General features: G+C 65.0%; 2 protein-coding genes across 2 annotated transcripts; one reads left to right on the top strand and one right to left on the bottom strand.

Moving 5' to 3' along the window:
• Positions 1 to 11835: 11835 nt before the first annotated feature.
• On the bottom strand, positions 11836 to 13855 carry MRPL11 (mitochondrial ribosomal protein L11). The gene is made up of 5 exons (XM_054295021.1): positions 13718 to 13855; positions 13533 to 13628; positions 13363 to 13456; positions 12555 to 12714; positions 11836 to 11941 (listed from the first exon to the last, which is right to left on the bottom strand). Exons 1-5 carry the CDS (start codon positions 13853 to 13855, stop codon positions 11836 to 11838), a joined length of 594 nt encoding a protein of 197 aa, XP_054150996.1.
• A 4810-nt stretch (positions 13856 to 18665) lies between these two features.
• On the top strand, positions 18666 to 21562 carry LOC128950146 (peptidyl-prolyl cis-trans isomerase FKBP2-like). Its single transcript, XM_054295023.1, has 3 exons — positions 18666 to 18714; positions 19613 to 19759; positions 21446 to 21562. Exons 1-3 carry the CDS (start codon positions 18703 to 18705, stop codon positions 21560 to 21562), a joined length of 276 nt encoding a protein of 91 aa, XP_054150998.1. The 5' UTR covers positions 18666 to 18702.
• The last annotated feature ends 963 nt before the right edge of the window (positions 21563 to 22525 follow it).

Below are 22525 nucleotides of genomic sequence, written 5' to 3'. Positions count from 1 at the left end.
GCTGGGACCAGTTTGGGGTTACTGGGACCAGTTTGGGGATGGGGAAGGGTCTGGGTGCAGTTCCGGGGTTACCGGTCCCAGTTCGGGGTCACTGGGACCAGTCCGGGACTCACCGCGCTGCGCCGACGCCGGGAGGGGCCGCGCATGCGCGGGGCGGAGAAGGCGCGGCCTCAACAGCAGGGGCGGGGCTATGCAGATTAGCTTGTGCCGAGTGAATTGGCGCGGTTTCATGGCTAGGGGGCGTGGTTTGAGCCTTGTGGGAGCGGTTTCTGCCCTGGGGGCGGGGCCTGGCGGCTCCGGCGGGACTCCCGGGATCCCCAAATCCCCCCAAATCGTCCCCAAATACCCCCAAATTCTCCCAAATCCTCCCCAAATGCCCCTAAATTTCCCCAGATGCCCCAAATCTTCCCCAAACCTCCCCAAATCCCGGCTCATTTCAACCCCTGGCTCCTCCCCTGGGGCTCCCTCGAGTTTTTTGTCCCCCCCAAACCCCCCCAATGTCCCCAATGTCACCTCCCCAAAGGAGCTGCCGCAGGCACGGGGACATTGGGGGACACTTTTATTGCCAGGGGAGACACTGGGGACATGTTAGGGGATATTGGGGACGCTTTGAGGATATTGGGGACGCGTTGGAGACATTGGGGACGCGTTGGGGACATGTCGGGGACATTGGGGACGCGTTGGGGACATTGGGGACGCATTTGGGGACATTGGGGACATGTTGGGGACATTGGGGACGCGTTGGTGACTCGGTCCCATGAGCGCGGTGACGGCGTCCTCCTCCTTTGGGGACATCGGCGGCACTGGGGACGCTGAACAGGCTCAGTCCGGGGGGTTGGGGACACGGTGGGGACATTGGGGACACTCTGGGGACATCAGGGGCTTTGGGGATGCTGGGGACATTGGGGACATCGGGGACATCAGGCCAGGATGTCCCTTGGAGGGTGTTGGGGACACTGGGGACACTGAGGCACATTGTGCCTCAGCCCCAGGGCTTGGGGACACTGGGGACATCATTGGGGACATTTTGGGGACATTATTGGGGATGTGATTGGGGACATCTTGGGGACATAATTGGGAACATTATTGGGAGCATTATTGGGGAAACTGGGGACATTCTTGGGGTCATTATTAGGGATATAATTGGGGACATAATTGGGAAAAATTTGGGACAATACTGGGGACACTATTGGGGAAATAATTGGGGAAACTGGGGACTTTGGGGACATCAAGCCACATCGTGCCTCGGTCCCCCGCCTTGGGGACATTGAGGGTGACACCCACGAGGGGATGGGGGGGCGAGGGGACACAATTTTGGGGAGGGGGCTCTGCCAAAAACGCAGAGCCCGAGGTGGGGGGAGGTGACAGAGGGACAGAGGGACAGAGGGACGGAAGGACATTGCTGGGGACACTTCTGGGGACACGGGGACGTCCCCAGGCGTCCGGGCTGGGGGCGGGGGGGGCCACCAGCCCCCCCCCAATTACCTTAGAGACTCGTTACGAGTTAAATTAGCACGAGCGGCCCCGAAGGGGGGGCGGCAGGGCAGGGGCGGCCGGGCCGGGGGGCGCTGGCCGGGCCGGGGTGACAATGACAATATGCCATACTGGGGGCAAGTCGCGTCACAGACTTCAGTTCAGAACGACGGGGCGCGCTGGCTTCCGGCTGGGGACAGAGAGGGGACACGTCAGGGACGGGCTGCAAACCCAGACTGACCCAAAAACCCCGGAACTGCACCAAAATCTACCCCAAAAACTGCACCAAAATCTGCCCCAAAAACCCCAAAACTGACCCAAAAACTACCCCAAAAACCCCGAAACTGCCCCAAAAACCATCCCAAAAACCGCGAAACTCCCCCAAAAGCCAACCAAAACCCCCCAACTGACCCAAAAACTGCCCCAAAAACCCCGAAACTGCCCTGAATACCCCGAAAACTGCCCCAAGATCCCCAAAGCTGCTCCAAAAACTCCACAAACCCCTCCAAAAGACCCAAAAGCCACCCTGAAAACCCCTAAAACCACTCCAATACCCTCAAAATCACCCTAAAAACCCCTACAGCATCCCAACAACCCCGATACTGATCCAAAACCCCCCCAGAATCACCCCAAAACTGTCGCAAAAACTACGCTAAAAACCCCAAAACCGCCCTGAAAACCCCAAAACCTGCCCCAAATCCCCCCCAAACCACCCAAATGCCCCCAAACGCCCCCAAATGCCCGTGCCCTGCCCACCTTTGCGGAAGGCGTCCTGCAGGCGGCTCTGGGGGAGTTGATACAACTCAGCAGCGGCAGCGGCAGCAGCCAAGGGGTCGCGGGGCGACCGGGCCGGGGGCGGCCCCGCGGGCCGGGGGGCAGCCCCGGGAGCGGCCGCCGGGCCCCGGCGGGGCCCCCCGCGGGCGGCGATGGCCGCCAGCCCCTGCAGCAGCCGCCGCAGCGCCGGCCCGGCCGCGCCGGCACCGGCCGCGGGCACCGCGGGCACCGCGGGCACCGGGGGCACCGGGGGCACCGGGGGCACCGGCGGCGGCGACGTCTCGGGGGTCAGCAGCGCCCCCCCCGGGCCCCCCGCGCCCGGCGCGGCCCCGCCGGGGCTCTCGGGGCTCGGCGGCAGCTTCTCCTCGGGGGGCTCGGGGGGCCCGAACGGGAACGGCGGCGCCTGGCGCGGCGTGTACGGCGGCGTCCAGGTCTCGGCGCCGGCCGGGCCGGGGGGCTCGGGCGCGCCCAGCCCCAGGCGGAGCAGCCCCGGCGGGGCGGGGGGCGCCAGGGGCGCGGCCAGGCCCAGCCCGAGGTCGGGGTCGGCAGCGAGGCCCGGCTGGGCCAGGCCGGAGCCCAGCGCGGCGCCCACGGCGAAAGCGAGCGCCGAGCCCAGGCCCGGGCCCAGGCCAGGGTCCGAGCACGGGATGGAACCCAGGCCCGGCCCGGGCCCGGTGTCCGAGCAGGGAACAGGAACGGGGCCAAGGTCGGTGTCCGAGCAGGAAACGGGGCCCAGGCCGGGGGCCGAGCAGGGCACAGAGCCCAGGCCCAGGCCAGGGCCGGTGTCCGAGCAGGGGTCGATGTCCATGCCCAGGCCAATGTCCAGCTCGGGGCCCAGGGAGGTTCCGGACACCAGGCCCACGCCGGAGCCAAGGCCAGAATTGGTTCCGAGTCCAGAGTTGTGGCCAAGGCCAGAATTGTGTCCAAAGCTGGCATTGTGTCCAAGGCCAGGGTTCTGTCCAAGGCTGGAGTTGTGTCCAAAGCTGGCATTGTGTCCATGTCCAGGGGTCTGTCCATTTCCAGCATTGTGTCCGAGGCTGGTGTTGGCCAGCCCAGGGTTCTGTCCGAGGCTAGTGTTGTGTCCATGGCCAGCATTGTGTCCGAGCCCAGCACTGTCCAGTCCAGCTCCGGCCGGCAGAGCTGACCCCGCGCTGGCTCCCAGGCCGAGTCCGGCCGCGGCTCCGGCCCCGACGGTCACTCCGACGTCCGGGGGCAGCGCGGCCGCGCCGATGCCCAGCCCCACGCTGGCCCTGATGGCGCCGCCGGCCAGGCCGGGCCCGACGCTCAGGGCAACACCAGCGGTCACTCCGGCCACGCCAGCGGTCACTCCGGCCGGCCCCAGCTCGGCCCCGAGGTCAGTGTCGGCTCCGGCCGCCACGTCCAGGCCGATGTCCACTCTGAGGCCGCCTCCCACGCCGAGTCCCAGGCCGGTGTCCGAGCCCAGGCCGCGGCAGACGTTTGGGGCCACTGACCCCGGGGTGGCCGCAGTGCTGGCCCCGAGGCCGTGTCCAGTGCTGGCCCCGAGGCCGTGTCCGATGGTGGCTCCAAGTCCGGGGTCAGTGGTGGCCGCAGTGCTGGCCCCGAGGCCGTGTCCAGGGCTGGCCCCGAGGCCGTGTCCAAGGCCAGTCCCAAGTCCAGGGTCAACAGTGACCGCGGCGTTGGCTGCCAGGCCGTGTCCAACGCCAGGCCCCAGGCCGGGGTCAGCGGTGGCCGCAGCGCCGTGTCCATGTCCGAGCCCGTGTCCAATGCCAGGCCCCAGGCCGGGCTCCACGCCACTGCCCAGGGCAGCTCCGAGGCTGTGTCCGATGGTGGCCCCAAGGCCGGGGTCAGCGGTGGCCGGAGTGCTGTGTCCATGTCCGAGCCCGTGTCCAATGCCGGACCCCAGGCCGGGGTCAGCGCCGTGTCCAAGGCCATGTCCGATGGTGGCTCCAAGGCCGGGGTCAGCTGCGGCCGTAGCGCCGTGTCCGAGCCCGTGTCCAATGCCGGACCCCAGGCCCGGGTCAGCAATGGCCGTAGTGCTGTGTCCGTGTCCGAGCGCGTGTCCAATGCCGGACCCCAGGCCGGGGTCAGCGCTGTGTCCGTGTCCGAGCGCGTGTCCGATGCCGGACCCCAGGCCGGGGTCAGCGCCGTGTCCGTGTCCGAGCGCGTGTCCGATGCCGGACCCCAGGCCGGGGTCAGCGCTGTGTCCGTGTCCGAGCGCGTGTCCGATGCCGGACCCCAGGCCGGGGTCAGCGCCGTGTCCGAGCGCGTGTCCGTGTCCGTCGGCGCCGCTGACCGCCAGCCCCAGGCCGGGCCGCAGGGGCAGCTCCAGGGGCAGCTCGCGGTCGCTCGCGGGGAAGTCGAGGCCGGGCCCGAACGGCTCCGGGGGTCCCGGGGGGGCTTCGGCCGCCAGCTGCTGGCGCAGGCACCAGGCCTCGGCCTCGCTGCGGGGGACAGGGCGGCGGTCAGTGCGGTCAGTGCGGTCAGTGCGGCTGCGGCCACTGGGACGGCGCGGTCAGTGCGGCCATCAGGACACAGCGGTCAGTGCCGCTGCAGCCACCCGGGGTCACCAGGGGCAGCCAAGACCCCTGACCGCTGGGCACTCGGCACTGACCGCTGGGCAGTGACCACTGACCTGATGACGAAGTTGTGGGCCAGCAGGGCCGGCCCCTCCGGCCGCAGGCGGGCGTACACCCACGTCCAGCCCAGGCCGTCCTTGCGCTGCAGCCGAGTGACCACCTCGCCCCGAGCCTCCGGCCCCGCAGCCGCTGTGGGGACAGGGGACGGTCAGCAGGGTCAGCAAGGACAGGGGACGGTCAGTGGGGACAGGGGACGGTCAGCAAGGACAGGGGACGGTCAGTGGGGTCACAAGGACAGGGGATGGTCAGCAAGGACAGGGGACGGTCAGCAGGGTCAGCAAGGACAGGGGACGGTCAGTGGGGACACGGAACGGTCCGTGGGGACACCCAGGGTGATGGGGGACATCCAGAGGGGACAGAGGGACCGCAGGAATGACGAGGGGGACAGGGACACCCAAGGGACCGTGGGGACACCCAGGGATGGCAGGGGAGGGGACAGGGACCCCCAGTGACCCCCAGGTGACCCGCAGTGACCGCCGGTGGCACTGACCGAGGCGCAGGTGCTGGCGGGCCACGTGCCCCAGGTCCTCGGGGTGCAGCAGGCGGTACCAGGAGCGGCCGAGCAGCTCGGCCCGGCCGTAGCCCAGGTGCGCCAGGACACTGCGGACCAGGACGCGGTCACTCACTGACCATTCACTCGCTGACCGCATGGACGGGACTCTCCCAGACCAGCCCAGGTGACCCCAGCCCAGCTGAGCCCTCCAGGTGAGCCCCCTCCCCATCCCAGGTGCCCCTCCCCATCCCAGCTGCCCCCTCCCGTGCCAGGTGAGCACCCTCCCCAGCCCAGGTGCCCCTCCCGTGCCAGGTGAGCACCTCCAGGTGAGCCCCCTCCCCAGCCCAGGTGCCCCTCCCCAGCCCAGGTGAGCACCTCCAGGTGAGCCCCCTCCCCAGCCCAGGTGCCCCCTCCCGTGCCAGGTGAGCACCTCCAGGTGAGCCCCCTCCCCAGCCCAGGTGCCCCCTCCCGTGCCAGGTGTCCCCTCACCTGTCGGACACGTCGAGCAGGGCGAGGTCGCGGGCGTGCCGGCTCTGGAACGCGGGCAGCAGGAGGCAGTCGGGGCAGGGCCAGGGCGGGGGGTCCAGGGGGGCGCAGAAGGCCACGAAGAGCGCGGGGGGGGCGCTGCCGGGGGTCCCGGGGGTCCCGGGGGGCTCCTGGAAGCGCCCCCGGAGCAGAACGAGCTTGCGGCCGGCGCTGGGGCGGCGTGAGGCGCGCGAGGTGGTGAAGCGGCAGCGGAACAGGCGCTCTGTGGGGGGAGAGGGGCGGCTGTCTGTCCGGCTGTCCACCTGTCTGTCCCTCTGTGCGGCTGTCTGTCCGGCTGTCCACCTGTCTGTCCCTCTGTGTGGCTGTCTGTCCGGCTGTCCACCTGTCTGTCCCTCTGTGTGGCTGTTCCTCTGTCCGGCTGTCCACCTGTCTGTCCCCCTGTCCGGCTGTCTGTCCGGCTGTCCACCTGTCTGTCCCTCTGTGTGGCTGTTCCTCTGTCCGGCTGTCCATCTGTCTGTCCCCCTGTCCGGCTGTCTGTCCGGCTGTCCACCTGTCTGTCCCTCTGTGTGGCTGTCTGTCCGGCTGTCCATCTGTCTGTCCCTCTGTGTGGCTGTCTGTCCGGCTGTCCACCTGTCTGTCCCTCTGTGTGGCTGTTCCTCTGTCCGGCTGTCCATCTGTCTGTCCCCCTGTCCGGCTGTCTGTCCGGCTGTCCACCTGTCTGTCCCCCTGTCCGGCTGTCTGTTCCTCTGTCCGGCTGTCCGGTTGTCCGTCCCTTTATGCTGCTGTCCATCCCTCTGTCCGTATGCCCACCCCTCTGTGTGGCTGTCTGTCCATCTGTCTGTCCCTCTGCCTGTCTGCCCACCCCTCTGTCCATCCCTTTGTGCGGCTGTCCATCCTTCTGTCCTGCTGCCAATCCTTCTGTCCTGCTGTCCATTCCTCTGTCCACCTCTCTGTCCTACTGTCCATCCCTCTGTCCATCCTTCTCTCCATCCCTTTGTCCTGCTGCCCACCCCTCTATCTCCCCATCCCATCCCATCCCATCCCATCCCATCCCATCCCATCCCATCCCATCCCTCCCTCGCTCCCCCAGACCCCAAACCCCACCAGGACCCCCCTAGAACCCCCCAGCCCTCCCAGGACTCCCCAGGACCCCCTCAAACCCCCCCCACACCCCCAACCCCCCCCGACCCCCCCGACCCCCGGGACCCCCACCCACCTGCCTGGGGGGGCCCGGGCAGGCTGAGCTGGTGCCGCACCAGGGGGTGATCGGCGGGGTCCAGCAGGTCGTAGATGCTGTCCCCTTGTGCCACCAGGTCCACCTGGGGGGGCAGGCATGGGGGGAGGCCGGGGTGAGCCCCCGGGCCCCCCGGAGCCCCCCGGGCCCCCCGAGCCCCCCGAGCCCCCGGTGCTCACCATGGAGTGCCCCAGGTGCTGCGCCACGTTGTCGGTGACCCCGACCAGCTTCCCCTCGCGGGTCACGGCCAGCAGGAACCCGGGCAGCGACGCCACCAGGTCGGCGAGCTCGGGCCCCCCGAGCAGCTCCAGGGGCGCGCCCCGGCTCGGGCCTGCCGAGGGACAGCGCGGTCAGAGCCCGGCGGCACCGGGGGCACCGCGGGGCGGCACCGACGGGGCACCGGAGCCCTCCCGCGTGCGGCCGGCGCCGGGCCCGTCCCGGTCCTGGTCCCTGTCCCCGTTCCTCTGTCCCGGTCCCCGATCCCTGATCCCCCTCACCGATCCCGGTCCCCGACCCCGGTCCCCGACTCCGGTCCCTGTCCCCCGACCCCGGTCCCCGCTCCCGCTGCCCCTCCCGGTCCCCGCCGCTCTCCGCGGTGCTGAACGGGAACTCCGGCCGCTGTCCGCGGTGCTGCCCCGGCCCCGGCCCCTGCCCGCGGTGCTGAACGGCCCCGGTCCCTGTCCCCGGTCCCCGATCCCATCCCTGTCCCCGTCCCGCTCCCAGTCCGGTCCCCGGTCCCCGATCCCTTCCCGCTGCCGTTCCCGGCTCCAACCCCGGTCCATCCCCGGTCCTGCTTCATCCCCGGTGCTGTCCCCGGGTCGATCCCTGCTCCGTCCCCGCTCCCGGTTCCATCCCCGTTCCCGCTCCCTCTCCCGGTCCTGTCCCCGCCGCTCCTGCTTCTCTCGTTGCTCCATCCCCGGTCCCGCTCCCATCCCCGCTCCGGTCCTGTCCCCGATCCCGGCTCTGTCCCCGCTCTATCCCCGCTCCCTCTCCCCATCCCCGGTCCCATCCCCATCCCGGGTCCCGCTCCCATCCCCGGTCCCTCTCCCGGTCCGCGCTCCGTCCCCGCTCCATCCCCGTTCCCTGTGCCCATCCCCGCTCCATCCCCGGTCCCGGTCCCATCCCGGTCCCGGTCCCATCGCTGCTCCATCCCCGCTCCCATCCCCGTTCCCGTCCCCGCTCCCGGTGCCCGGTGCCGGTACCTGGCCGGAGGCAGGCGCCCTTGCGGGTGTAGATGCAGGCGAGGGCCATGACGTGCAGGTAGGAGAGGCGCGGCCGGTCGCCGTCGGGCAGCGGGAGGAGGTCGCGCAGGGCGCGGATCTGCGCGTTGATCTGGTCGCGGCGCGCCTTGGAGGCGCCCTTGGTGGAGCGGAGCATCCTCCGCCCGCGCCGCCGCCCGGGGCCGCCGCTTTATGCGCGCCCGGGCCCCGCGTCAGCGCCGCGTCACCGGCGCCGCGCCGCCCCCCGCGCGGGGGGGACACCGGGGGACGCGAGCGCGGCGTCACCGGTGACGCGGACGCGCGAGCGGGGCCGGGGGGGACGCGGGGATCGCTCCCAAATTGGAGATGGAGACGGCGCGGGGGGCGGGGCCAGCGCGGGGCGGGGGAGGGGAGGGGGACACGCCCCGGCGGGGGGGGAGGGAGGGGGGAGATGGGGAAATCAATGGGGAGATGGGGGAGGCGATGGGGGGAGATGGGGAGAGGGAACAATCCATGGGGGATCAATGGGGAGATGGGGGAGGCGATGGGGGGAGATGGGGAGAGGGAACAATCCATGGGGGATCAATGGGGAGATGGGGGAGGCGATGGGGGGAGATGGGGAGAGGGAACAATCCATGGGGGATCAATGGGGAGATGGGGGAGGCGATGGGGGAGATGGGGAGAGGGAACAATCCATGGGGGATCAATGGGGAGATGGGGGAGGCGATGGGGGAGATGGGGAGATAGAACAGCCAATGGGGGATCAATGGGGAGATGGGGGAGGCGATGGGGGAGATGGGGAGATAGAACAGCCAATGGGGGATCAATGGGGAGATGGGGGAGGCGATGGGGGAGATGGGGAGAGGGAACAGCCAATGGGGGATCAATGGGGAGATGCAGCAATCAATGAAGGGTCAATGGGGAGATGGGGAGGCAATGGGGGGCTGTGGGGAGAGGGAACAGGCAATGAGGGGTCAATGGGGACAAGGAGGAGTCAATGGGGCTCAGTGGGGAGATGGAGGAGTCAATGGGGATCAATGGGGAGATGGAACAGCCAATGGGGCTGTGGGCAGATGGAGGAGCCAGCAGGGATCGGGGGGAGGTGGAGCAGTCAATGGGGCTCAGTGGGGAGATGGAAGAGGCCACGGGGGTCAATGGGGAGATGAGCAGGCAATGGGGAGAGGGAGGAGCCAATGCCGGATCAATGGGGCGACAGAGCAATCAATGGGGGATCAATGGGGAGAGGGAGCAGCACTTGGGGCTGGGGGGACCATTGGGGGTCAGTGGGGGGAGGGAGAGGGCCCAGCGATGGTCAGGGGGGAGCCTGGGGGTCAGCGTGGCCGGAGGGGGGTGGGAGTGACCATGGGGGGCTTACACTGACCAAAGGGAGCCCACACTGACCACCGGGAGCCCAGAGTGACCACAGGGAGCCCAGACTGGCCACCGGGAGCCCACACTGACCACAGGCGGGCTCAGAGTGGCCACACGGAGCCCACACTGACCACCGGGAACCCACACTGACCACAGGCGGGCTCAGAGTGACCACACGGAGCCCAGACTGACCACCGGGAACCCACACTGACCACAGGGAGCCCACACTGACCACCGGGAACCCACACTGACCACCGGGAGCCCAGACTGACCACAGGCGGGCTCAGAGTGGCCACACGGAGCCCACACTGACCACCGGGAGCCCACACTGACCACAGGCGTGCTCAGAGTGGCCACACGGAGCCCACACTGACCACCGGGAGCCCACACTTACCACAGGCGGGCTCAGAGTGGCCACACGGAGCCCACACTGACCACCGGGAACCCACACTGACCACAGGCGTGCTCAGAGTGGCCACACGGAGCCCACACTGACCACCGGGAGCCCACACTGACCACCGGGAGCCCACACTGACCACAGGCGGGCTCAGAGTGGCCACACGGAGCCCACACTGACCACCGGGAACCCACACTGACCACACGGAGCCCACACTGACCACCGGGAGCCCACACTGACCACCGGGAGCCCACACTGACCACAGGCGGGCTCAGAGTGGCCACACGGAGCCCACACTGACCACCGGGAGCCCACACTGACCACAGGCGGGCTCAGAGTGACCACACGGAGCCCACACTGACCACCGGGAACCCACACTGACCACAGGGAGCCCACACTGACCACAGGCGGGCTCAGAGTGGCCACACGGAGCCCACACTGACCACCGGCAGCCCACACTGACCACAGGCGGGCTCAGAGTGGCCACACGGAGCCCACACTGACCACAGGGAGCCCACACTGACCACAGGCGGGCTCAGAGTGGCCACACGGAGCCCACCCCGCCCACCCGGAGCCCGCCCCGGCCCAGGGCCCCCGTTCGGGCCGGGGGGCGGGGCCTGCGCTCCCTCCCCTCCCCCCGGGCCGCTGGGATCCCCTCCCCCTCCCCCCGCGCGGGCGCCCCCGGCTCCGGCCCCGCCCCCCGCCCCTCCCCCCCGGCTCCGCCGCTGCCAAATTTGGGCGCCGAAGCCGCGGAGCCAAAAATAGCGCGGGGAGCCCAAAATAGCGCGGGGGGCGGGGCCGCGCCGGGACCCCCCCGGGAGCGATGCGGGGGGGGATTTGGGGGAGGGGGAGACCCCGGGGGGGGGAATGTGGGGGAGGGGGAGACCCCCGGGACCCCCCCACAGAGATTGGGGCGCCCCCGAACCCCCCCGAGGCATCGGGACACCCCCAAAAAATCCTGGAACCCCCTCAAATTTTCGGGACCCCCCCCAAATTTTCGGGACCCCTCACAGATTTTCGGGACCCCCCCCAAAAATTCCCGGGGGTCTCCCCCAATTCCCGGGGTTCCCCCTCCGCCCCCGCCCCGGCGGCGTTTCCATGGCAACAGCGGCGTTTGGGGGGAGAGGATGAGGAGGGAGGGGGGGATGAGGATGAGGAAGGAGCTGGAAAGGGGAGAGGATGAGGAAGGAGAGAGGATGAGGATGAAGGAGGATGAGGATGGTGGAAAAGGGGATGAAGATGAGGATGATGAGGGGGAGGAAGATGAGGGAGATGAAGGAGGAGGATGAGGAGAAAGATGAGGCAGGAACTGGGATGAAGATGAGAACGGGGAAGGAACCATAAAAAGGGGGGGGGGGAGGATGAGGAGAAGGATGAAGATGAGGGAGGATGAGGACGGTGAAGAAGGGGATGGGGAGGATGATGAGGATGAGGAAGGAGCTGGAAAGGTGCTGAGGATGAGGAAGAGGAAGGAGGATAAAGGGGGATGAAGGAGGGAGATGAGGCAGGAACTGGGAGGAAGATGAAGATGAGGATGAAGGCCCAAAGGACTCCCACTCGCCCCTCCCCAAAAATGAGGGAATCCCCCGAAGAAATGAGCCCCAACCCCCCCAAAAAGACACCAAATCCCCCCCAAAGAGACCCCAACTCCCAAAAGAGACTCCAGACATTTCAGGACCCCTCCTCAAATTACAAACCCCACGTGGGTCTGTGGGAAGAGCTCTTTATTTGGGGGGGGTCCCCGATGTTTTGGGGCCCCCCCCGATGTTCGGGGTGTATTTGGGGAGGGGTCACTGCCTGCGGGCCCCTTCCTCGTCCTGCCCGCCAGGGGGCGCCGCGGCCTCCTGGAGCTCCCGGCGGCGCCGCTGGGCCTCGGCCACGGCCTGGGGGGTCAGCCTGGGGGGGAAATTGGGGGGTCTGGGGTCATTTGGGGTGACTTGGAGCTGTTTTTGGGGGGTTTGGGGCAGAGTTTTGGGGCTCAGGAGCTGCTCTTTGGGGCTGGTTTTGGGGGGATCAAGGGCTGATTTGGGGGATGATTTTGGGAAAGTCTGGGGCAGTTTTGGGGGGCTTAGATGCAGTTTTTGGGGATGGTTTTGGGGCTGTTTGGGGAGTGTTTTTGGGGCAGTCTGGGGCAGTTTTGGGGGGCTTACAGGCAGTTTTTGGGGATGGTTTGGGGAGTGTTTTTGGGTGAGTGTGGGGCAGTTTTTGGGCTGGTTTTGGGGGGTCAAGGGTTGATTTGGGGATGGTTTTGGGGTTGGTTGGGGAGTGTTTTTGGGGCAGTTTTGGGGCGCATCAGCAGCAGTTTCTCGGAGGGGAGCAGGGGCTGTTTATGGGCCCAGAGTCAGTTTTGGGGGGGCTGTTTTGGGGGTGTCAGGGTCAGTTTCTGGGCCGGTTTGGGGTTCTCAGGATCAGTTCCTGGGTCAGTTTTTCGGCTCAGTTTTGGGGTTCTCAGGCTCAGTTTCGGGGCTCTCAGGGTCAGTTCCCGTCCCGGCGCGGGGCTCTGTCCCACCTGGGCACCACGAGCAGGCCGAGGCTGCGGGCAGAGCCCACCAGGGACCCCACCAGGGCGGGCAGCGCCGTCCCCCGCGTGGCCACCGCGGGGTCCCTCTGCTTGGCCACGGCCACCTCGAACAGCTGCGCCAGGGACACCACGCCGGCCGGCTCGTGGCCTGTGGGACCCCAAAATACCCCCTAAAATCACCCCAAAATACCCCCAAATCACCCCAAAATACCCCCAAATCACCCCAAAATAACCCAGCTGCGCCAGGGACACCACCCCGGCCGGCTCGTGGCCCGTGGGACCCCAAAGTACCCCCTAAAATATCCCCAAATCACCCCAAAATAACCCAGCTGCGCCAGGGACACCACCCCGGCCGGCTCGTGGCCTGTGGGACCCCAAAACACCCCCAAATCACCCCAAAATACCCCACAAATCACCCCAAAATACCCCCAAAATAACCCAGCTGCGCCAGGGACACGACCCCGGCCGGCTCGGGGCCTGGGGGCAGTGGTCAGTGGGTCTGAGACCCCCAATGTTCCCCCCGGGACCCCCCAAATCCCCCCCTGGGACCTCCAAAACTCCCTCAGGGACCTGAAATCCCCCCCAAAATTTCCTCAAATTCCTCCCAAAAATCCCCCTCAGAACCCCCATAACTCACTCAGGGACCTCAAACCCCCTCCAGAATCCCCCCAGGACCCTTCAAGCGCCCCCCAGCACCTCAGAACCCCCTGAGGACCCCAAGATCCCTCCCCAGGATCCCCAATTCCCCCCCGGGATCCCCAAATTCCCCCCCAGGACCCCCGAACCCCTCCCTGACCAGGTCTGGACGAGCCTTTCTCCACTCCGGCCACGGCCTTGAGGAAGTAGGAGGTGGGGGGGGTCCCGATGGTCAGCGAGTAGGTCCGGTCGGGCTGGGGGGGCACGGGGGAGTCACGGGGGGGTCCCGGTGCCCCGGGGGGGGATCCCGGTACCGCCCCCCCCACTCACATTCACGAGCAGTCGGACCCTCAGAGGGACCCCGGGTTTGATGTCCCGGGTGCGCTCGTTGAAGTCTTTGCAGAAGGCGGCGATGGAGACCCCGCGCTGCGGAAGCGCCGGGGAGGGTCGGGGTCGGTTCCGGAAGCACCGGGACACCCCAAACCCCCCCCGGTTCCCCCCAGACCTCCCCGCACCTGCCCCAGCACCGGCCCCAGGGGCGGCCCGGGCGCGGCCCCGCCGGCCGGGATGAGGATCCGGACGGGCCTCGGCGCCGCCGCCTGGCCCGACCTGGCCCCGGCCGCGGCCCGGACCGAGCGCGCCGCCCGCGACATGGCGGCGGCTCCGTGAGGGACCGGCGGTCACGCGGCACGACGGGAACGGCGGAGCCAATCAGAGCCGCGGGGAGGAGGGGCGTGGCCGGAGCGAGCCAATAGAAATCCGGAGGGGGTGTGGCCGGAGAGGGGGCGGGGAAGATCGTGAGGGGACAGGGGAGTGGCCAAGAAAAGGGCGCGAAAAGTCATACGGGACGAGGGGGCGTGGCCTGATGGCGGGGTGGGCGTGGCCTGGGGACAACCGGGGGTATCCCCGCCCCTCCCCCACCAGGGGTATCCCCGCCCCTCCCCCACCCCGGCCTCACCTGGGGGCTCCCGGCGGAGCGCGGAGGGGGAGGGGCAGCGGGGGGAGGGGCAGGAGGTTGGGGGGTTGGGGGAGGGGTCCGAGGGCAGGACGGGGAGGGGGAGGGGGAGGGGGGGCGGGTCAGGACCCCTCCCCTCCCCCCCCCTCGCTGCCTTCCCCGCCCCCTCCCCCCGGCCGGCCCCGCCTCCGCTCCCGCAGCCGCTTCAGGAGCTCCTCGTGCGACCCCCGCCCTGAGGGACAGGGGTCAAAGGTCATCGGGGGGAGGGGACAGAGACACCCCCCCCCTTCCCCCCCCAGACCCCTCCCCCTCCTTAAAGACCCCCAAAATGTCCCCTAAACCCCCAAATCCCCAAAAGTCCCCCAAAATCCCCTTTAACCCCCCCACGACCCCCCCAACGCCCCCAGGACCCCCCAAACCCCCCCGGGACCCCCCAGACCGCCCCGGTGCCCCCGCCCCGGCGCCCACCGGCTCCGCGCTCTCTCGTAGGCCGCGCGCAGCTTCCGGTCCTGCTCGTCCAGGAAGGCGGCGTGAGCCCCGGCCACGTACCTGGGGAGGGGGCAAAACATCTGGGGGATTCACCCCAAAACGAGCCCCCAAATCCGGGGGGAATCATCCCAAAATGCACCCCAAATGCACTCCATTTTGAAGCCCCCAGCCCCATTTGAAGCCCCCAGCCCCATTTTCATACCCCCACCTGTAGGCCAGGCCGTGTGCCAGCCTCCCCAGCGCCATCAGCAGCAGCAGCAGCCCCGTTTTTGGGAGCCCCCAGCCCCATTGTTGGAGCCCCCAGCCCCATTTGAAGCCCCCAGCCCCATTTTCAGACCCCCACCTGTAGGCCAGCCCGTGTGCCAGCCCCCCCAGCCCCATTTGAAGCCCTCAGCCCCATTTTGTGCCCCCACCTGTATGCCAGCCCATGTGCCAGCACCCCCAGCCCCATTGTTGGAGCCCCCAGCCCCATTTTGTGCCCCCACCTGTATGCCAGCCCGTGTGCCAGCCCGCCCAGTGCCATCAGCAGCAGCAGCAGCCCCAGCAGGCGCCCGTGGGGGGCTCGGGGGGCGCCCCGGGGGGCTCGGAACTGCTCCCAGTAGCGCCGGTTCTCGTCCCAGTGCCGCCGGCTCTGCTCCCAGCGCCGCCGCTCCCGGTCCCAGCTGGGAACGGGCGCCCGTGGGACCCCCGGGGATCACCCCAAAACCCCCAGGGACCCCCAGGAAAACCCCCCCCCAAATCCTTGGGGCCCCAGAGACCCCCATAAGGACCCCCAAGACCGCCCCCCCACACCCATAGGATCTCCTTGGGACCCCCCTAAAACCCTCAGGGACCCCTGCCCAACCCTCAAACACCCCCAGAATCCCCTCAGGGACCCCTGAGATCCTCCAAAACCACCCCAGGACCCCCAAAACCCTATGAGATCCCCCCCAAACCCTATGGGATCCCTCCCAAATCGCCCAGAACCCACCCCTGACCCTCAGGGACCGCCAAGAACCCCCCAAACCACCCTGGGACCCTCCAGTCCCTATGGGACCCCTCAGGGACCCTCCCCAAAACCCTTAGGGACCCCCGAGACCACTCAAAACCACCCCAGGACTCCCCAAACGCTATGGGACCCCTCAGGGACCCCCTCAGAACCCTCAGGGGACCCCTGAGACCCTCCCAAAACCCCCCAAGGACCCTCCCCAAACGCCCCCAGGACCCTTCCCAAGCCCCCCAAAACCACGCCAGGACCTCCCCCCTTCCCCGTGCCCGTTACCTGGGGGGGGTCCCGGGCCGGGGCGGGGTCTCGGCGCTGTCCCGGGCGGGGGTCCCGGGGCCGTCCCGGGGCGGGGCCCGGGGGGCGCTCAGGGCCGCGTAGGCCTCGGCCAGGCGCAGGAAGCGCCCATGGCGGGAGGGGTCCGAGGGGTCCCCGTCGGGGTGAACCTGGGGGGGGACACGGGCAGGGAGGGGGCCCCAAAATCGGGACAGCCCTCTCGGACAGGTGGGGACACCCCCTGGAAAATTTGGGGTCTTTCGGAGGGGGAAAAAGAGTGGGGAGGGGTCCCCAAAATACGGGACACCCCCCTGAGACACTTGGTAGGGTCCGAGTGGGGTCCCCTTACGGGCGAAAATGGCCGGGGGGGTGACAGCGACCACAGGGGGGGTCCCTAAAACACAGGACCCCCTCCGGACCCCTGGGGACACCCCCGGACACCTGGGGACACTCCTCGGAAAGTTTAGGGTGCGAGGGGGGGGTGGGAAAAGCGTGGGGAAGGGTCCCCAAAATACGGGACACCCCCCTCCGAAACACTTGGTAGGGTCCGAGGGGGGTCCCCAGCGCTCCCAGTCCCTCCCAGGCCCAAGTTCGTTCCCAAACCCCTCAGTTTTATCCCCAAAATCGCCGTTTTTCACCCCAAAACCTCCTGGTTCCACCCCCCCCCCCCCAGTCTCCCCCAGTTCACCTCAATCCCCTCCAGTTTACCCAGTTTGTCCCAGTCCCATTTTTATCCCCAAACCTCCCATTTCTGTCCCTCCCGCTGCCGGTTTTCCCCCAAAATCACCATTTTCACCCCAAACCCGCCATTTTCCCCCTCCCAGTCCCTCCCAGTCCCCCCGTTTGCCCAGTTTGCCCAGTCCATCCCAGTGCCTCACAGTTTGTCCCAGTCCCATTTTTAACCTCCCATTTGTGTCCCTCCCAGTGCCATTTTTGTCCCCAAAATCACCCTTTTTCACCCCAAAATTGCCATTTCCCCCCCCCCCAGTCCCTCCCAGTTTGCCCCAGTCCATCCCAGTTTTTCCCAGTTTGTCCAGTCCCATTTTTATCCCCAAACCTCCCATTTCCGTCCCTCCCGGTGCCGTTTTTGTCCCAAAATCGCCATTTTTCACCCCAAACCCGCCGGGTTTTTTCCCCCCGGTTTATCCCGGTCCGTCCCCGTCCATCCCGGTACCTCCTTGCAGCGGGCCAGGAGGCGGCGCGGATCTCCCTGGGGGAGGCCCCGGGACGGACCCCGAGCACCGAGTGCGGGTCGGGGGGGCCCCGCCTGCGATTCGGGGGGAATTTGGGGCTTTTTGGGACACTTTGGGGCATTTTTGGGGGTGGTTTTTTTTGCTTCCCAGGTGAATTTTGGGGCAGTTTGGGGCCATTTCGGGATATTTTGGGGCAGTTAGGGACATTTTGGGGCAGGTTAAGGGCAGTTTTTGGGGGGTTCCAGGTGAATTTTGGGATATTTTGAATCAGTTCTTCGATATTTTGAGGCGGTTTGGGGATTTTGGGGGCAGATTTGGGGTATTTTGGGGGCAGAATTGGGGGTCCTGGGGAGTTTTTGCGGGCCCCAGGTGAACTTTTGCATAATTTGGGGCAGTTTGGGGATATTTTGGGTCAGTTTGGGGCAGTTTTTGGAGTTCTCAGGTGAATTTCAGGGCAGTTTTGGGGTGTTTTGGGGCAGTTTGGGCCATTTTGGGGAATTTGGGGGCAGTTTCGGGAATCGTGGGGCAGTTTTTGGGTATTTTGGAGTGGATTCAGAGTTCCCAGGTGAATCTGGGGATGTTTTGGGGCAGGTTTTTTGGGATATGTTGGGACATTTTGGGGCAATTCTGGGACATTTTTGTCGCAGTTCTTGGATATTCTGGGACACTTTTGGTCAGTTTTGGGCCATTTTGGGATAATTTTGGACATTTTGGGTCTCACCTGGTGCTGAGCCCCCTCCAGGCCCGGGCCCCGCGTGCGGGGAGGGGCGCGGCCCAGGGCCCCTGCAATTAACGCCTTTAATTAGCGACTAACCTTTAATTAACCACTAATTAACCATTAATTAATTCTGAGACCCGACAATTCAGGATTGTGGGAGTGACCGGCGTTAATTACCGTTAATCAGGACATTAATTACCATTAAATCAGCAATTCGCACGCATTTGGTTCCTAATTATGGCTAATTACGGCGTTAATTGAGTTACTCAGGCTATTAATTACTTCTAATATTCTCATATTTATTATAAGGCCATTAATTTCTATGAATTAAACAGCGATTTATCGGTGATGAAATAACAAGAAACCGCCAGTTAATTAATGCTAATTAGGTCATAATTAATGCTAATTAGCTCATAATTATTGTCAATAAGGCCCTTGATTAGTTCTGCTTGTGAATTAGCAAAATATTGACAACTTATTCAGTGCCGATCGATGTCCAGCAGCCTCGGCCCCATCGCGCCCCGCTAATTAACACTAATTACCCCCTAACACCGCTAATTGCCCCCCCAGCACTAATTAACGCCCAATTAACGCCGTCCCGAGCCCCGCAGCCGAGCGGCGGCCGCGCCGGGGGCTCCCCATGCAAATGAGGCGCTGCTGGAGGGGAGGGGGACGCTAATTAGCGCTGATTGGGGGGGTCAATTAACCCCCACCGGGGCCCGGCCGTTACCATGGCAACCGCGCGCCGCGCCGCCATCCCCGCCGCTTCCGCTTCCGGCCGCGGCGCCACGTGACCGGCGGGAGCCAATAGTTTGTCAGGAAACAGCGTCTCACGTGACCGGAATCGGAGGCGCGGCGGCGGTCACGTGATCCCGACGGGAACCGCGATGGCGGCGGAGGTGCGGGGGGGGAGGGGCGGATTTGGGGGTCCCGGGACCGGATTTGGGGGCGGGGGGGGCTCGGGATGGTCCCGGGGGGCGTTCCGGGGGTCCCGGGGGGGTGCGGGAGGCCCGGGAAGGCGGGGGAGGGGCGCGGGGGGTTCCCGGGGGCGGGGAATGGGCGGGGCCGCCGGTGTGGGGCTCCGTGACGTCATCGACGCGGTGCCGGTGACATCACGGGCGCGCCCGCGCACGGCGCCACCACAGCGGCCTCTGCTGGAGGGGACAACGGGGACAATAAAGGAGAATAAACGAAAATAAACGACAATAAATGACAATAGGGGACAATAAATGAGAATGAACGAAAATAAACGTCAATAAATGACAATAGGGGACATTGGCTGACAATCGATGATGATAAATGACGATGGGAGACACTGAGTAACAATAAGTGACAATAAATGACGATAGGGGACATTGAGTGATAATAAATGACAACAGGTGGCATTAAGGTGACAATAAGTGGCGTTTTGGTGACATTTTGGTGACATTAATGTCATTTATGGCAGTGGCTGCTGCCGGCGCTCTCAGTGACACTCAGGGCTATGTTAAGGTGTCAATGAGGTGACATTAATGCCCATTAATTGCAATTAATGCCGTTAATTGCAGCGGCTGCTGCTGGCGCTGTGGCTGTCAGTGATTCTCAGGGACACTCAGTGACAGTCAGGGTGATGTTAAGGTGTCAATAAGTGATGTTAATGCCCATTAATTACAATTAATTACGTTAATTTCCAGTGGCTGCTGCTGGCGCTTTGGCTGTCGCTGTCAGTCACACTCGGGGTGATGTTAGGGTGACATTAAGTTGTCAATAAGGTGACATTAGTGCCCATTAATTACGATTAATTACGTTAATTTCCAGTGGCTGCTGCTGGCGCTGTGGCTGGCGCTGCCCCCCGAGCGCCCCCTGGCGGCCGAGCCCCGCAAGGTGCAGATCGGGGTGCGGCGGCGCCCGGAGCGCTGCGGGGAGAGGTCGCGGAGAGGGGACGTGCTGACCCTGCATTACACGGTACTGGGACGGACTGGGGTAAACTGGGATAAACTGGGGGAACTGGGAGTGCTGGGACACCCTGGGACACCCTGGGATAAACCGGGACAGACTGGGGAGGCGCCCGGAGCGCTGCGGGGAGAGGTCGCGGAGAGGGGACGTGCTGACCCTGCATTACACGGTACTGGGACGGACTGGGGTAAACTGGGATAAACTGGGGGAACTGGGAGTGCTGGGACACCCTGGGACACCCTGGGATAAACCGGGACAGACTGGGAGGCGCCCGGAGCGCTGCGGGGAGAGGTCGCGGAGAGGGGACGTGCTGACCCTGCATTACACGGTACGGACTGGGTAAACTGGGATACACTGGGATAAATTGGGCAAACTGGGAGGGACTGGGGCACACACTGCTCCGTACTGGTTTTTACTGATCCATACTGGTTTATACCAGTCTGTACTGGTTTATACTGGTTTGTACCAGTCCACACTGGTCCATTCTGGTCCATACTGGTCCATACTGGTCTGTACCCATTCATACTGGTTTATACTGGTCCATACCAGTCCATACTGGTCCGTACAGGTTTATACTGGTCTATACTGGTCCGTACTGGTCCGTTCTGGTCCATACTGGTCCGTACCCATCCATACTGGTCCATACTGGTCCATACTGGTCCGTACTGGTCCGTTCTGGTCCATACTGGTCCGTACCCATCCATACTGGTCCATACTGGTCCGTACCCATCCATACTGGTCCGTACTGGTCCGTACTGGTCCATACTGGTTTATACTGGTCTATACTGGTCTGTACTGGTCCGTACTGGTCCGTACCCATCCATACTGGTCCATACTGGTCCATACTGGTCCGTACCCATCCATACTGGTCCGTACTGGTCCGTACTGGTCCATACTGGTTTATACTGGTCTATACTGGTCTGTACTGGTCCGTACTGGTCCGTACCCATCCATACTGGTCCATACTGGTCCATACTGGTCCGTACCCATCCATACTGGTCCGTACTGGTCCGTACTGGTCCATACTGGTTTATACTGGTCTATACTGGTCTGTACTGGTCCGTACTGGTCCGTACCCATCCATACTGGTCCATACTGGTCCATACTGGTCCGTACTGGTCCGTTCTGGTCCATACTGGTCCGTACCCATCCATACTGGTCCATACTGGTCCATACTGGTCCGTACTGGTCCGTACCGGTCCATACTGGTTCATACTGGTCTATACTGGTCTGTACTGGTCCGTACTGGTCCGTACCCATCCATACTGGTCCATACTGGTCCATACTGGTCCGTACTGGTCTATACTGGTCCGTACTTGGTCCGTACTGGTCCGTACTGGTCCATACTGGTTTATACTGGTCTATACTGGTCTGTACTGGTCCGTACTGGTCCATACTGGTCCGTACCCATCCATACTGGTCCATACTGGTTTATACTGGTCTATACTGGTCTGTACTGGTCCGTACTGGTCCATACTGGTCCGTACCCATCCATACTGGTCCGTACTGGTCCGTACTGGTCCGTACTGGTCTATACTGGTCTGTACTGGTCCGTACTGGTCCATACTGGTCCGTACCCATCCATACTGGTCCGTACTGGTCCGTACTGGTCCGTACTGGTCCGTACTGGTCTATACTGGTCTGTACTGGTCCGTACTGGTCCGTACCGGTTTTCACCGGTCGGCGCTGGCGCAGGGCACGCTGGAGGACGGGACCCCCTTTGACAGCAGCCTGAGCCGGGAGCAGCCGTTCGTGTTCTCACTGGGGACAGGACAGGTCATCAAGGGCTGGGACCAGGGCCTGCTGGGGTGAGTGACCAACTGACCACTGAGTGACCACTGAGTGACCACTGAGTGACCACTGACCCACCCTGACCATCACTGACCGTTCGTGTTCTCACTGGGGACAGGACAGGTCATCAAGGGCTGGGACCAGGGCCTGCTGGGGTGAGTGACCAACTGACCACTGAGTGACCACTGAGTGACCCACTGAGTGACCACTGACCCACCCTGACCATCACTGACCGTTCGTGTTCTCACTGGGGACAGGACAGGTCATCAAGGGCTGGGACCAGGGCCTGCTGGGGTGAGTGACCAACTGACCACTGAGTGACCACTGACCATCACTGAGTGACCACTGACCCACCCTGACCATCACTGACCGTTCGTGTTCTCACTGGGGACAGGACAGGTCATCAAGGGCTGGGACCAGGGCCTGCTGGGGTGAGTGACCAACTGACCACTGAGTGACCACTGACCATCACTGAGTGACCACTGACCCACCCTGACCATCACTGACCGTTCGTGTTCTCACTGGGGACAGGACAGGTCATCAAGGGCTGGGACCAGGGCCTGCTGGGGTGAGTGACCAACTGACCACTGAGTGACCACTGACCATCACTGAGTGACCACTGACCCACCCTGACCATCCCTGACCATCCCTGACCGTCACTGAGCATCACTGACCATCCCTGACCGTCACTGAGCATCCCTGACCATCACTGACCATCACTGACCGTCACTGACCATCCCTGACCATCACTGACCATCACTGACCGTCACTGACCATCCCTGACCATCACTGACCATCACTGACCATCCCTGACCATCACTGACCATCCCTGACCATCCTGACCATCCCTGACCATCACTGACCATCCCTGACCGTCCCTGACCATCCCTGACCATCACTGACCATCACTGACCATCCCTGACCATCCCTGACCGTCACTGACCATCCCTGACCATCACTGACCATCACTGACCGTCACTGACC

Source organism: Melozone crissalis, unplaced genomic scaffold, assembly GCF_028551555.1.
Source record: "Melozone crissalis strain CALT ecotype California unplaced genomic scaffold, PUWL_Pcris_2 ptg000466l_1, whole genome shotgun sequence".
Lineage (NCBI taxonomy): Eukaryota > Metazoa > Chordata > Aves > Passeriformes > Passerellidae > Melozone > Melozone crissalis.
Note: the sequence above shows the minus strand (reverse complement) of the source record. Positions and strands in the feature narration are given on the sequence as shown.